Source organism: Chenopodium album, chromosome 7 (genome assembly GCF_948465745.1).
Source record: "Chenopodium album chromosome 7, dcCheAlbu1.1, whole genome shotgun sequence".
In the NCBI taxonomy this organism is placed as follows: Eukaryota; Viridiplantae; Streptophyta; class Magnoliopsida; order Caryophyllales; family Amaranthaceae; genus Chenopodium; species Chenopodium album.
Genome location: NC_137840.1, coordinates 75,352,116 through 75,367,539, shown reverse-complemented (window position 1 = coordinate 75,367,539; position 15,424 = coordinate 75,352,116). Strand labels below are relative to the sequence as shown.

The 15,424-nt window shown below is 35.6% G+C and overlaps 2 protein-coding genes across 3 annotated transcripts; one reads left to right on the top strand and one right to left on the bottom strand.

Moving 5' to 3' along the window:
• The first annotated feature begins 2,273 nt into the window (after positions 1 to 2,273).
• On the top strand, positions 2,274 to 5,067 carry LOC145639621 (uncharacterized). The gene is made up of 9 exons (XM_081690907.1): positions 2,274 to 2,490; positions 2,583 to 2,648; positions 2,768 to 2,873; positions 3,035 to 3,077; positions 3,194 to 3,266; positions 3,593 to 3,680; positions 4,420 to 4,476; positions 4,611 to 4,689; positions 4,777 to 5,067. The coding sequence occupies exons 1-9, from the start codon at positions 2,420 to 2,422 to the stop codon at positions 4,788 to 4,790; spliced, it is 597 nt and encodes a 198-aa protein (XP_081547033.1). The 5' UTR covers positions 2,274 to 2,419; the 3' UTR covers positions 4,791 to 5,067.
• Positions 5,068 to 5,641: 574 nt separating this feature from the next.
• On the bottom strand, positions 5,642 to 15,174 carry LOC145639620 (uncharacterized). 2 transcript variants are annotated; one of them, XR_014114920.1, is made up of 15 exons: positions 14,060 to 15,174; positions 13,716 to 13,802; positions 11,805 to 11,914; positions 11,088 to 11,138; positions 10,313 to 10,484; positions 9,619 to 9,936; positions 9,325 to 9,528; positions 8,331 to 8,807; positions 8,007 to 8,216; positions 7,639 to 7,827; positions 7,380 to 7,543; positions 7,141 to 7,293; positions 6,952 to 7,030; positions 5,924 to 6,578; positions 5,642 to 5,658 (listed from the first exon to the last, which is right to left on the bottom strand). XR_014114920.1 is itself a non-coding variant. In XM_081690906.1 (14 exons), the coding sequence occupies exons 1-14, from the start codon at positions 14,492 to 14,494 to the stop codon at positions 6,111 to 6,113; spliced, it is 3,117 nt and encodes a 1,038-aa protein (XP_081547032.1). In that variant the 5' UTR covers positions 14,495 to 15,174; the 3' UTR covers positions 5,856 to 6,110. The 2 variants fall into 2 exon arrangements, 1 of the variants encoding a protein (XP_081547032.1); XM_081690906.1 differs by lacking the exon at positions 5,642 to 5,658 and having other exon boundaries at positions 5,856 to 6,578.
• Between the last annotated feature and the right edge of the window lie 250 nt (positions 15,175 to 15,424).

The following is a 15,424-nucleotide window of genomic DNA, read 5'->3' as shown; positions in this document are numbered from 1 at the left end:
ATATATGATCATTATTTGTTGTCATAAATGTTCGTGGTAGGCTTGAATTAATGAAATATGTGTAAGTTGTAAACCGGTAAATTGGTCGTTTAAAGGCAAATTGGATGGTTCCACCCACCCAATTGGACTCCCGGAGGGTATTTGAGACTATGGTAAACATTTTGGCAATTTTTATATCCGGGCAAAAAAAAGTCAAAAAATTACAAATTTGAAGGCCCGGTGTTGAGAAATTTCGAATGTTTCGGGGCCCGGTGTCGAAAAGTATTGAGATTTCAGGGGATACATCTCGGGGTCATATAATGCCGTTTGGATCCATATATGATCATTATATGTTGTCATAAATGTTCGTGGTAAGCTTGAGTTAATGAAATCGGTGCAAGTTGTAAACCGGTAAATTGGTCGTTTAAAGGCAAATTGGATGTTTCCACCCAGCCAATTGGACTCCCGGAGGGTATTAGGGACCATGGTAAACATTTTGGCAAATTTTATTTTCGGGTGAAAAAAATTCCTAAATTGAAGGCTAATATCCACGTTTTTTGAGAAATTTTGGAGGTTTCGAATGGAGCTGTCAATTCGGGCAAACGGGTCAGTTTTGGGTCGATAAGAGTGGGTCGGTTCAACTTAGGTCGGGTCAATTCGGATTAATTTTATAACCTATGCGGGTCGGGTTTGGGTAGGGTCATGCTTGAGTCGGGTCACGTCGGGTAATATTTCTTATAGGGTTTAGATCGGGTTAATAACAGGTCGGGTGACATTTGAGTTGGGTGAACAATAGGTTGGGTTTAATTCGGGTTTTCACGGGTTAAAACGGGTTAGTTTAGTTCTCGGGTTTGAGTCAGGTTCGGTTCAAGTCAATAATTTGCGGGTTAGAATCAGGTTGTGTCATTCTCGGGTTTGAGTCGGGTTTGGTTCAAGTCAATAATTTTCGGATTATAATCAAGTCGGGTCATTTTTAAGTCGGGTCATTCTTGGGTTCAAATTGGGTTCGATTCAAGTCAATAATTTGCGGGTTATAATCAGGTTGGGTCATTTACAAATCGGGTCATTCTCGGATTCAAGTCGGATTATGTTCAGGTCAATAATTTGCATGTTACAATCAGGTCGGGTCATTTCCAAGTCAAGTCATATTCGGGTTCAACTAACTATAAATAGATAACTATCATTTTTATTAAGCTAATTATTTCCTTTGACTATAATATATATGGCAATATACTAGAGAACTAATGTCTATAATTTAGGAAGATAATTATCTCCTTTGACCATGCATACAACAAATATATACTATATTTAACTCTAGAATTTGAGGATGATGCTCCATTCTTTTGGTGGCCTGGACCGACTTGGTCTTCCAAGACAAAATGCTTTGATCAATAATAATAAGGTGGTCTAAATTGCATTTAAGGTGATTTGAAATCGGGTGAGGAACAATTTGGGTTTAATTTAGGCGGATCAATAACAAGTCATGTTAAATTCGAGTCGGGTTAGTAACAAATCGGGTTGAATTTATGCATGGGTTGGGTAAGTAATAGGTATGTCAAAATTCGAGTCGGGTCAATAACAAGTCAAGATGAATTTAGGTCAGGTTAGTAACAAGTTGGGTTGATTTCGGGTTGGGTTTTTAATAGGTTGGGTTAAATTTGGGTCGGGTTAGGAACGGGTCTGGTTGAATTCAGGCCAGGTTAGTAACAAGTCGGGTTAAATTCGGGTTTTGACGGGTTAAAACGGGTTTGGGTCAATTTCGGTTAAGTCGGGTTCGGTTCAGGTGAATAATTTACGGGTTACATTCAGGTCGGGTCATCTCCAGGTCAGTTCATGTTAGAGTTTGGGTCTCACATACTCGGGTCTAGGGTTGGTTTCAAGTCGTGTCAGGTCGGGTTTGGGTCACCATTTTGTCGGGTTCAGATGGGTCGTTTAATAATCGGGTTTGAGTCAGTATTTCGGGTTGGGTCAACTTTTGACAGCTCTAATACGAGTATTGTAAGTACTACATGTCTACATATTATATATTAGTGTACAAATTATTCTCTAATAATTTATCGATTTGCACGAGGAATTTAGCCTGGAAAATGGATGAAATAGTATACGGTAAAGAGAACTCTGAACAAAATTCAAATCTTACAATTTTAGAGTAGAGGGGAGGGTAAAGAAATTCCTACCCCTAAATAGTAAACACCCTTACTCGGTAGGATTTGAACCCAAACCTTTAACATAAATGCATTTTATAGTTGCCTTTTGACAAAACTCAAGTTTTACAAGTAACAAATTTTGTGGGAGCACTAGTTTTATACGTAGTAAAACAAAAGGGTCGCCGTTGTCGCATCACCGCCACCTCCGACACTTTTACCCCATAATTTTCCACCGCGCCACTTCTTTCTCTTTCTTTTCTCTCTAGGGTTTAGGGTTTATCACCGGCGAAATCATGGGAAAAGCTAAAAAAGCCCCCAAATTTGCCGTCAGGAAGAAGCTCCTCACTTCCAAAACCCTCAAACAGTACTAGTTCTCTCTCTTCCTCTCTATCTTCTTCTGTTGATTAATTAACAAGTACTAATTCTTTAATCGTCTATTGTTTCATTCAAATTCAGGCACAAGCAAGAAGTATTAAACCCTAAAAAGAAAGACCTTGAATCCGTTAATCTTCCTAGAAATGTGTAAGCTTCTTTATTTCTTCAATTTATTTAGTATTAAGCAGTTATAATTATTGGGTATAATCAAATTTAATGTTAATTTGATTCAATTTGTTGTTTTTGTGGGTGTGAATGATTTTCAGGCCTAATGTATCATCTGCCCTATTTTTCAAGTATAATACTGCATTGGGACCGCCTTATCGGGTTATAGTTGATACCAATTTCATCAATTTTTCTATCCAAAACAAAGTGAGAACCTCAATTCATGTTTTTATTAGTTTTACCTGTATTATTCAGCTGGAATTTTGCTCTGTTCTTGGGTTGATTGCAGGAATATGCTTGTTGGTAATTAGGCTTTGTAAATTTGTGTTAGTTTTGTCTGATGATTTTGTTGTTTTATGTTTGGGTAGTTGGATTTGGAGAAAGCAATGATGGACTGCTTATATGCTAAATGTGAGTGATTACTATCATTTTTTTTAATACAGTTTAGACATTGTGTGTTATATACTTTCTGTTGTATTTACCTTGATTATTCTGAGGAGTTCTTTGATGCTATTATTTTACCATAGGTACGCCTTGCATTACGGATTGTGTTATGGCCGAACTTGAGAAGCTGGGTCAAAAGTATCGTGTAGCGTTGAGGTACATTTTACATCTTTTTCATCTTTACTATATATGTGAAAGACCTATTTATTTCTTGGGGTACGGCTTTTGGTATTCCTTTTATCGTGGAAACAAATATACTCACTGTGTTTTCTCATGAATTTAGTTCATCTTTGATTAGCAATTTGGTCATGAAACAACTATATCTATCATTTTCCCCTGTATTAGCAATTGAATTTAGTTTATCTTTGATATCAATTTGGTCATTCATTTTGTGTCATTTCACTCATTTGTGTCCTTGGGACTTAAGTTGTTTCCATGTTGATGTAAGGCCATCACCAGTCTATATCTATCTTTACATGCAGGATTGCCAAGGATCCTCGGTTTGACAGACTTCCATGTATTCACAAGGGAACATATGCTGATGATTGCATTGTTGACAGGGTCACTCAGGTATGTTTGCAGTATGATGAAATATCTACCCTTTATCTGCACCATATTAAAAAGAAAGATATCATTGTGGCAATTGTGAACTGCATCGAAGATCTGATATCCTCTTCAAAGAGTTACATTTATATACATTAGCTACAATTTTTTGTATGAGATGGGAAAGTGGGAATGGGATTATATCTTGAGGCTAATGGTATCCCTCCTTCCTGTTAGTTTTTTTCTCCTACATGTGACTAGGATACTGTAAAAGAATTTACTACATCTAAAAGCAATGAAGCATTTACTCAGCCATGTATATAGAATTTCTGAACAATTGAATGAGTTCTGTTATCATTAGTGTATGTTTGGACAAATTTCTAATTTTCTGCTAACTTTATAGTTCGAGACTTCAATTGGTGATCTCTTGTTGGGAATTTAGTTTATACAAAGCTTAGTTTACCCCTGAAAAATAAATTAGTTTATACTAAAATATAGTTCACCCCGCTTTAATAAACACCCCTTCAAAATTGGAACCCCTCTTTTATCTCCTCTTCCTTCTCTTACAGTAGTCTTACCCTTCCCCTGTTTTCCCATCTGTTTTGTTATCCAAACAGTGTAAATGCTGGGGACAGACAGAGCTTATACACCATGCCCATTTTGAATTCTCTGTATTCAAAAGCTTCATTCCTGTCCTTTTTTTTACACTCTGCATTTGTGCCACTTGTTTTGGCTTAATATTTATGATTTACTTTGTTGCAAACAGCATAAATGCTACATTGTTGCTACCTGTGATCGTGATTTGAAGCGTCGGATTAGGAAGGTAATTCTGTTTTTTTTTTTTTCATATAGGAGAATCAAATTTTTTATTGTCATGGTCATCATGAATTTTGAAGCTTAAAACATGTCTATTGATTATCTTGTTGCTTTGAACCCTGAAAATAATTGGGTAATCAGATACCTGGTGTGCCTATCATGTACATCACCAGCCACAGATATTCAATTGAGCGGTTACCCGAAGCTACAATGGGAGGAGGTAGGCTGTTCTTGTTCTCAGTTTTCTGAAATTAAAAATGAAATTTGTTCTTCTTCATATCTAATGTGCTCGTCTATTCTCATGCAGCGCCAAGATTTTAATGCTTTTACCTCTACTCTGGATGACTACTGATATGTATGTCCAGTGGACTTGCCCGGGAGACAAAGAATACGCAAATTTTTAATTGAAAGAAGAGTAGATGTATTGTATCCAATTTTGGTGTGTCAGGGTTCTTAGAGTATAATATGTAATGAGTTTTTACTTCATAGTGAATCTGGAAACTTAATTTTGGTGTAGTAAACAGGCTTAACACAAGCTTTAACTGGGTTGTTTCTTGTGAAATGCAAGTTTCATGGTGATAATTATTATTCTTTGTTACTCCGTATTGTATTTATAAAAACAGCTTAGTCAATTTTTACTTATCAGTCTTCAACACGTAATTTTGAGTGTTAATTATGTATGAGTAAAAATTACTCCGTATGAAACATTAGTATGTTGAAAAATACGTGTAATGTTAGTTTTTTTACACAGTTGAGAATTTGAGATATGTGGGTTGGCTTTATAAAGTCAAAGTCAAGGTGGCAGTAATTTGGATTATATTTGTCCAATACACTGGCACGAGCGTAGAATATATAGTCCAATAAGATAACATTGTAGCGCTAATTCAATGATTTTCTCAAGAAGTCTAGGAATCAAAATTAAGCTTCTCGGAGAACTTGTTTGAATATTTCAGAACACGTCACGCTAGTTTGTGCTCGCAGGATGAATCTTGAACGGAACTTGTGGTAGCAGCCTCCACAAAACTAGCATAGTAGAGGCTGAAGTAAGGGTCTGTTCTCTTACGTTGAAATTCAATTCAGTTCAGCTCAGCTCAGCTCAGCTCAATTCAGTTCATTTCAGTCCAGCTGAGTTCACTCAATGGGAACAGGCCCTTGTAAACTCCTCCTTTTGCAAGAACCTGGATGGAACCTAATATAGCAATTTGGACCATTACTATAATATTGAATCAAATTCATTTCAACACAACACCCTTAACAAGGCCATCTACTAAAGATTAAGGCAAAATAATAGTGAACTCAATTCCTCGAGGAGTACTTAATTTTCCGAAGGCATGCATTTTCAATTGTGTTGATGAGAATTAGTCACGAAAGAATATTAGTCAGAGAGATTCACACATGTAAATGGGGATGAATGGACATCATCTAAATATAATGAATATTATCAACATCAATACCGTAAAAGGATGCATTGTCTCTTCCCCCTCCCTCCGCTATTCTCCATTTACAAACTCAAGCATCCTTTTCTGAAAAAAATTTACAAATAGGAGAATTAACTAAAACTCTTGATACAAAAAGAATCATTAACTATAACCTATTTTTAGCAGCAACCCAATGCAGGAAACTGGAAAGGAAAACCAAATACTATCTCCTTGCCACATCTGTAGTACTACTGTTAGTTGTAGTAGTAATCTTTGACATTTCCTCTGGTGGGGGTTTTACATACTTGTCTATGGGTTTCATATGTTTTGAGTTTCGATTTTTTATCCTATCAACTTTCTCCTTGCTTTTTCTCTTTTTCTCGGCTCTCATCTTCTTCTTTTCCTCTCTCTCCTTCTCATACACACCTTGCCAGAAGATCTCACCAGTTTTAGGCCATAACCAATGCCTTTTCGTTTTCTCAGAGTCTGCTTCCTCGGCCAATTCCTCATCCATGCTTTTAAGAGTGCGTAAAGAGAAGAATTTTAACCACATGTGACCTCTCCTATTCTGCAATCCATGCTGTTCTTGCATCTTGCCAGTTTCAGGATCGATATAAACCATGTGCCTCGCACTATGGTAGGCCCAAACGTTTATGAGCAGCTCAAGTACCCGAGAGTAACAATGCTTGTCCTGCAGTGTTGTTTTTTGTTGCATTATTAGAAAGATAATCAAGATGGCCAACTACTTTCACATCAATTGAGCTGAAAGTATATACACTTACAAGAATACAATTTTTGTACTTTGGAAATGAAAACTACTATAAAGCTTGAAACAAGGGGACAGACAAGTTGGCTGATGACTTGGCTGTTATTTTTCATAGTTCAGAAGTTGAAATTGTAGAAGAAAACATGAAACTAAAGTTACCAAGAGGCATGGTGGAAGCATCATACTAGTGTAGTATATAGTCTCAGAAGATTAAGCTCAGATAGGAAATACCCAAAAATAGATCAGATAAGGGCAACAATAACGAAAAATAAGGAAAAAAAAAAAACCGAAGCCTTACTTTGTTTAAGCTCAAATAACAGTGCCCACTTCGGTGGTGTTCTTCGTACATTTGAGCATCCAATGCATCAACAAACATTCTGCAACATATAGCATATGTGATTAACAGGAAAAGAATTTAGACAAGGTAAATCAAATGAACAAATATGTAAGACATGCATAGTAAGCATACATTTCAATTTTCAAATACCTTGCAAACATGACATATTCTAGAAATGACCTAGTTGGTAGGGACCAGCTGTGCATTACAGACCATGTATCTCCATCCATAGGCATGGGTGGAAGAGAATCCCAATCTTGCTTAATTCCGTACATCCTTTTAAAAGCATCTGAGAATGCAAACCTACAAGCACAATTTTGGTGTCAACTAAAGGCATTAAAAACACATACTCCGTAGAAAGCAACAGTTTGGGGAGTTTGAGGTCATACCTGCAATTACCAGCATTTACAGCATCACAAAATGACCAAAAATCTTTGTTCATGGGGTTTCGAGGATCCGAATCCAACCGGACCCAAAAGTAGAAAGTGTCCCCGTGTTCTCCTGTTTCAATAGCTTTAAGCAAAGCTTTCTCCGCAGTTTTAGACAACACTTTCTGATAAGATTAAACAAAAAATATCAACCTTGCATTTAGCTGTCTACAAACGATGAAGAAATATCTATAATATAAAGAGGTTCAGAAATAAGTACCTTTCTAGCTGTTGCTCTCCAAGACTGGAACCCTATCCAGGCGTTTTTGTGGACACGATCAACTCGATTAGCAATTGCAAAGAAGGCTCCAAATTCCCCAAGTGCATCTCGGTAATAAGGGTTGCTGAGAAGAGAAAGACGAGAGGATGCGTCCACATCATCTGTTCCGCGTCTACGTCCTCTTGAAGCCTACAAACAACATTCATTGATAAAACAACTAGCTAGCTACTGGTGAGGCAAGGTTTTTAAGCCATTGGAAAGGAAATAAGAAAAAATCGGAAGAGAATGAAACAAAAAGTTGAAAGTGCAAATTATTCTATAGCATCAAATACAGGAAACCATGCAAGTTTTTTCGATGAATAATTTACCAGACCGATTCCTCGATAAAGTGGTTTATGATGCAAAAAAGGCCAGCTTCCCTCCCCAAGGTATGGTTCATATATACACAATGGTTGACCAGTCCTTTCAAGCTCCCCGTCATCTCTTTCATGCAAATCGTTCTTCATGTGATCAGCCCTTCTGGAACTTCGATATACATCCTCCCACGTTCCTCGAGGCTGATCAGATCTATCTTTAAGCTGTATAATGAAACCACAGAAAATTTCATATTTTTACTATAGGAAACAAAAGGAAAATTCATTCAATTTTCAAAATAGAAAGAAAGAACACTGATCGGCGTGAAGGTGTCTCACCTCTGCATCTTCTCTTCTCTTTCTAGCATTAGCAATATCAAATTGTTTCTGTTCTTCCCAAATGCTATATAAAAAATCCTCATCCTTAGCAGATGTAGAAATGGCGGGATCTGTTTTATTACGACTCAACTCTTCAATTTTGTTTAAGTAAACACTAGTATTTCTGCTTCTATATTTTGCATCAGGAATCATTTTCAAGATGTTCCACCGCCATTCATTTTTGTATTTGGAAGGAATTTCAGAAGCAGACTTTGGGACAGCAACTTCCGATGGTAATTTAAGGATATTTTCCAAAAGTGATGCATAACCTTCAACAGCTTCCATTGACTTGAGGTTTTTTGCAGTTTCTTTCCCAATTGAAGCGACATTGTGAGCTAGAGGTGACAATTTTCCCCTTGAAACAACTTGCGATATAATGGCAGTTAAGACCTTGATATCCTCCTTTGGGAAAAGATAGCCATTCACCCTGTCATCAACCTAAATGTTATTGAAAATGTAGTCAGAAGTTGGATCTCCTGAAAAAACAGCTTAGTGCAAACAACCATAGCATACAGCCATACAGTATGTATATACAAGAGGAGTATTCAGCACTTAAATAAGGCAGTATTAATTGCTTTTTTCTTTTACAAGGCCCAATTTAGATTTTTAGGCTCATGCACGAGCATTTACACTTCTCTACAGTCTAATGTCGGTGAAATGCCAGACAGGCAATCAGTGAAAAAGGATAAAAACTTGGAACCCGGTGCATATCAGTATGGAAACAGCAGCAGGAAAGTCTACTTTGATAGCATGTATTTACAATTGGAAAAGAATGACCCAGGTGGTTCCAAAAATTTCTATACACTGAGCACAATATCAGTCCTCTGTAATTTCTAGAACAAAGAAGTAGCGACGAGTACTAATAGCAATTATATTTTAAAGATTGTCTACTAATGTGATCTATCATAAATTCACAAGTTTGAAGGGAAAAAATATTTGAAGAAAGGCCACATACATATTTCTGTATCATGGAGAGATTAGGGGCAATTATGAGCTTCTCATAGCACATGGATTTGATTAAGATATCTGGAAATGATTCTTCTTCAAGGAATGATCCATAAATGACAAGTTTGGCAGTCCTGAGAGCATCATCTACACTTGCATCACGATCAACATGCTTCACAATACCCTTTGGATAATCCAGACTTGTAGAAATGGCCTTCAGTGAATATTCAACAATCAACATGTTCAGTTTAATGTTAACAAAGGAGTACTAATCAAATTCAAGATTTAGCAGTCAGATTTATACCTCCACAGCCTTGGTGTAATTACCAGTAGAATCGCCAGTTAAAATAATGATTTTGAAACCAAAATCAGATTTATCGTCAGGAAGAAATTCTGTGAGAAGTGGCTTTAAAGCCTGTAATATAAGGGCCTGTTCCAGCCATAAACCCTTGTACATAAATTGACTTCCCACAACAGCAATAACAAAATCATCAGCAGCAAAACCCATCTTGGCATAGACCTGCTCTTGATTAAAGCTTATTAAACTATCTGCCTCCCATGCTTCAGTTGGAGAACCCGGGACGACCAAATAGTTGCCCGTATCAAATTTCGAATACATCATCTATAAAAGGAATTTGATAGCATTAGACAAAGTCTAAGATAGCTCTTTGATAATAAATACTTTACAGAAGGTCCCACAGAGGAGGGAGAAACATGAAAAGACCAATTAGCCTTTTAGTGAGACTGGGAATTGGATAAGCAATAGATTATGTGCAACGAGAAAACACCACTTAAACCTAAAGAATATTATCACGTGAAACATACCTAACTTGCAGTCATTATTCTAGATTATAGTGCACAAGTGTACAGTCGGTTGAATATGATCACTCCCATGAAAATAATACAGACAGTAAGATACTAAGATGACTAACAACTCTAGAGTCTAGACTACGGTACCATATACAGCCAATACAGGTGTTAAAAATAGATGTTCGTACCGGAAGGGCATAATTTGGAAATACAACTACAGTAGCACGGCTGAAGCTCTTCTTCCAATCATTTAAAATTTCAACTGTTCCATTTACAGTGTACTGATTCAGACGAGTGGCGAGTCGGTCTTCATGTATGGTCCAAACAAGGGGTAATGACTTGAAAGGTTCCTGCATAAAACTGTAACAAGTATGATCATTCATTGCAATAGACTTGCACATAAACTCAATGAAGGATTGTCAGCAAGTAAAAGGAAACAGTACAAATGCATTAAGTTCATTGTTCTTCAGTTATTTATAATCATTTTAAGGAGCACCAGAAATTATGGATTCAATATTCAGATTGATAGAATACGTAAATTCCATCGGAACTCATAGGGTATATCCTTCACAATTAATTCTAATTAACAACAACATTCTCTATTTCTTTCAATGTATAATAAGTTAACAAGTCAATTTAAGGTTTTTTTTTTTTTTTTTTTTTTTTTTTTTTTTCCAAAATGGTAAAGAATTAAGTTATAGAAAACATATTGATACAAGAAAAATTGATGAATAAGAATTTAATCACTAAACCAAAGGCTGCAATTTTGAAGCATGATACAACATCATTCATTATATGACTCCCATAGAACAAGCTACATATAACTTCAAAAAGTTTGCAACAGAAGTCAAACTTGAAAACACTTCAAAATAGAAAGTATGAACCAGAATAAGCAACTGAAAGTTTGAAATTGAGGGTTATTACAACATACACATTTTTTGTACACAAAATTGAGAAGCATACCAAGAAAGGATTTCTTTCCCCTCGAGCGAATTAAGTAGTATACCATCATAGCTGCAAAGGAAACAGCAACAGTTAGAGGGAACAATATGGAAATTAATGTCGTGTATTGACCACCCCAGCCCACCCACTCCCTGCCCCATCTGCACAGACAAAATGGAAACACGTAGATCTACAAGCATGCTTCTGGTAGAGAATGATCTTGTCCTAATTGCACCTAGGGGATTGACTATTCATATTTGGATTGTTTTTGTGCAAACAGATTAAGTTATGTCCGTAATTCATAATAAATATTTTATAACGGCAAATTTATTCACAAATGATTATGGAGATATGTGGATCAACCATAAAGATCAAAATTATGCCAAATCTGAAACTTCTCAATCTGATCATCCTCAACTTTATTCTTGAAGTAACACAAGTCATTATGCCACCTAGATATCAAGTAAATATATTCACAGAGATATTATCAAGATACCTTTGCTTATGAATAGATTCATCTGTAGACAAATTTTATTTTAGCTCTCCATTTTAACATGTGATATAAGTGGCATCAGCTTTAAATTCTATTCAATAACATGTCCTCTAATTTAGTACCATAAGAAAACTTAGTGGATATATGATAAGGCACAAGGGAACAACAGCACAACTCTCATGAGAAGCACATTAAGATGGGACCAAATATACATTCCCCCACAAAAGATAAGGCTGATAACATACTTCAGCCAATCCACATTATTTCTGCAGTGGTCTTTGATCTCAATTGTGCTGACCGGAGCTCCTATATGTTGCCACACAGTGTGCGCAGGACCATCTTCACTTGAAAATACCTGAAATGTTTCAAGGCAATCATCACAACATATTACTAACGGGGAAAGAAGTCATTGATTGAGGTCAAACCCACCATTACGAACATTACTAGGGGAATGAAATAGAAATGACATCAATATATGTTGGAGTTCAGGGCAATGTTAAATGCTTTCCGATTCACTACCTCAGAAAACATAGATGCATAACTATTTTAAATCGTAAAGCTGGCAACATAATCATGCATGATGTATAAATATAATACTTCATCCATTCAATATGAATTGCCTACATTCCCCTAATTTATTAGTAAGTTTCATAATAATAACTTCCCTTTCATGTTTGGTAATATGTTATCTAGTCTCCCCATTAAATGTTCCATATCTCTTTATCTTTCTATTATTCACAGACAATACTTAATCTGTGTATCCCTCCTTCATGTATCCATTAATATAGATATAGAACAAAGGAAATATAATTGATATGTAAGGTTCATATTAGAAATCTTTATACACAACATGCATCATGGTCTAGTACTCTAGTAAACTAGCTTGAACTAGTGTTTTAGCTGATTGATGGTCCTTTCTAAAAGTTAAAATCAACACAAAACCAATTTGTTAATCTATGGTTCTTCGGTGTCCAAACTGTTGTAGAAGCATCTACATCAAACTAACATTTAGATTTACACAACATGAAACAGCCAATCATTACTTTTTGTACTGCTTCACTTCATCTATCTTGCGGATTTGATAGCTGGCTTAGACAATGTACCAACATCTTGATGAATGATGAATAACACTTTAAATACTCATACTGTAGACACACAAACTAACCTATGCCAAAGCAGCAAATAACACATTTACAGAAGGCCAAACCACTCTCAGGGGCCCAGTGTAAAGGGGATACAGCGTCAAGAGACAATCTCATAGTCTCGTAAGCATTCCTCGTGATCTTAATGGCATTTAAAGACAACCTCGTTTTTTCTTTACACCACATCACTATATATATATATATATATATATATATATAGCAAATCTTGGTTAGTTAATGGCATTTCTCTTCCTACATTTACTATCTCTTTGACCTCTAAACCAACTTATAATGTCATAGGTTGCTTAGAATTTAGCCGTGGCACTATCATCTAATTTTCAGTCTATGCTTTGGCAAGCATCACGAATTTTCGTTGTTTCTACCAATATGAACATGTCATCACAAAAATCTCAGCAGATATATATCTTTGATTAACAACTGTGCATCCATGGGTATTCAATTATTTCTCTAGTCTCTCCTTTTCCCTATCTCTTCTGCAAGCTTTGAGTGTTCACTATCAGCAGATAATTAATCTCTCAAACATAAATCATTAATCTCAATTCAGCTATAAGTTCATGGAAATTTCTGTACCTCATCTTCACAAACGCAACAACCTGATCCGTTGCATACTTGACATAAACTATTAAAAAATGATAATCTACCTATCGCCATGCCTTAACCCATCCTAATCGGAGAATTGAATTTGTTCTCAACAGCCTATAAATTTTATTCTAAAACTCTTTACTTCAAAATAATATCATGAGACTACAGAGTAGAATTCTGGACTTGAGGGTGTCATTTTCATAATTCAGACATACACTCATGCAAAATGAATGATTTTGTGACACATTTGTATTAATATAGCCAAAAAATTTATTAACAAGGATTGCAACAGCCCAGCAAACATCATCATTCAGTAAAGACAACAATTAGGTAACAGCTATCGGTACGAGGTTAACCACTCCACCAATTAATCCATTCACCAACTTCAGCCACACAAATGCAGTACATTACCTCAATTGTGTAACCAATCTCTTGCAGTGCAGTTCCCACAGTTGCCATTAGTATCTGATATGGATCTACACCCAGATCCGCAAAAACCTTCAACAACACACAAAAATCAAACACATTGGTATATACTTAAAACAACAAACCAACATGCTCATAAACTGCACAAGTACAATACAACTATTATTGCTTAAATTTCACTCAAAATTCAGTAACAAAATAAGTTGCACATGGCACAAATTCTATCAATCTGAAATTAGAAATTAAATAAAAACCCACTTAAAATTGATTAAAAAGCATCAACACCATAAAATCAGCAAAAACCATAAAGCAGCTATTAGAGTACTAACCAGAGCAAGTTTGGGCTTCCTATGACCAAATCTAATCCCTCTTTTAAACCCAGAAGATGAATTAACCTCAGCAGCTTCCTTCTGAAATTTGGCAGACAACCTTGTTGGCTCAAACCTCACATCTTCACCAAAATCAAGCTCATTAATAATCCGGTTTAAGTACATCAAATCTTCACCAACTAAATCCAAAGTTTTTCGTGAATCCCCAGGTCTTTCCATCACTGAACCTGGTAGAAAAGCTTGGAAGAAAACCAAGAAGAGAGAGAAAACAACAATGGTGGAAATCCATTGCAAGTAGCCTATTCTCTTTGATAGCAAAAACCTTGGAAATCTCGATCTGGGTCTTTGTTGTTTTGAGAATGAAGAAACTCTCCCAATGCTATGATTATGATGTTGATCTTTCTTCAACAAAACCCCATTCTCAAGAGAACCCATTTACAGTAGTACCATCAAAATAAACCTCAATAAAAATAAATAGCAACCTCAAGAAATTGCTATAAACCCAGATTGATAAAAACAGGTTTTCTGAATTTATCACTTACATCTGAAGATGGGTATAGAGTAGAGTTGAAGTTCTAATCAAAACAGCAAAGATTTCTCTGTATCAAGCTGAAATTGATTGAAAATCTTGAAAAAAAAAACTAAGAATTTTTAACAAACTGGCATAAACCCAGATTGAAAAATCAAAATTTCTGAAATTATCTCTAATATCTAGAGAAGGGTATTAACTATTATTGAAGTTCCAATAAAAAGGAGCAGAGATTCCTCTGTCTGAAGCAGAAATTAATGGGTTTTTTTAAAAAAAAAAAAGAAAAAAAAAATGGAGTGATGGGGTTTAGGTTGCTGCTGGTGAGTATAAGTGGGGGAAGAAAGAACAGAGCTTTATTACCAGGACAAAATTAAGGAAGGTAATGAAATTTGGGAAATTTTATTAAAAAAATTATAGAAAGAAAATTAGAGTAGAAAATAACATTTTTGGAGTTGAATATTTTACAAAAAACAGCTAAGCAGCAGTAAAACCCAATAGTACGCTTGTGAGCAAGAAAGGGAAGACTGAGAAATATGGAGTGTAAATTGAAAATTAAGTCAATAAAATATTTGTTTTGTCAAATAAATAAATAAATAAAATACTAGTGAGGTGGCAGATATAGTCATCTTTGGATCATAGAATGTCAAGGATTTTTCTCTCTATTTTTAAGATAACCTTGTTTTTTGTTTTCTTTCCTTCCGTCTAGTAGATTCTCTATTAATTTTCTCTCAAAAAAAAAAAAAAGATTCTCTATTAATTTTATTTTTTTTTTCTAAGAAAAGGTCCCATTTGCATGAACATCAACTTCGCTCCCACTCACTATGAAATTAACCGGG

Coding starts and splice junctions, on each gene's coding strand:
- LOC145639621 (XM_081690907.1), top strand. CDS start 2,420: ATGGGAAAAGCTAAAAAAGCCCCCAAATTTGCCGTCAGGAAGAAGCTC. Junction 2,491..2,582: donor ACTTCCAAAACCCTCAAACA/GTACTAGTTCTC, acceptor ATTCAAATTCAG/GCACAAGCAAGAAGTATTAA. Junction 3,078..3,193: donor GGACTGCTTATATGCTAAAT/GTGAGTGATTAC, acceptor ATTTTACCATAG/GTACGCCTTGCATTACGGAT.
- LOC145639620 (XM_081690906.1), bottom strand. CDS start 14,494: ATGGGTTCTCTTGAGAATGGGGTTTTGTTGAAGAAAGATCAACATCAT. Junction 8,217..8,330: donor AGAGAAGAGAAGATGCAGAG/GTGAGACACCTT, acceptor TTCATTATACAG/CTTAAAGATAGATCTGATCA. Junction 7,828..8,006: donor TTTATCGAGGAATCGGTCTG/GTAAATTATTCA, acceptor TGTTGTTTGTAG/GCTTCAAGAGGACGTAGACG.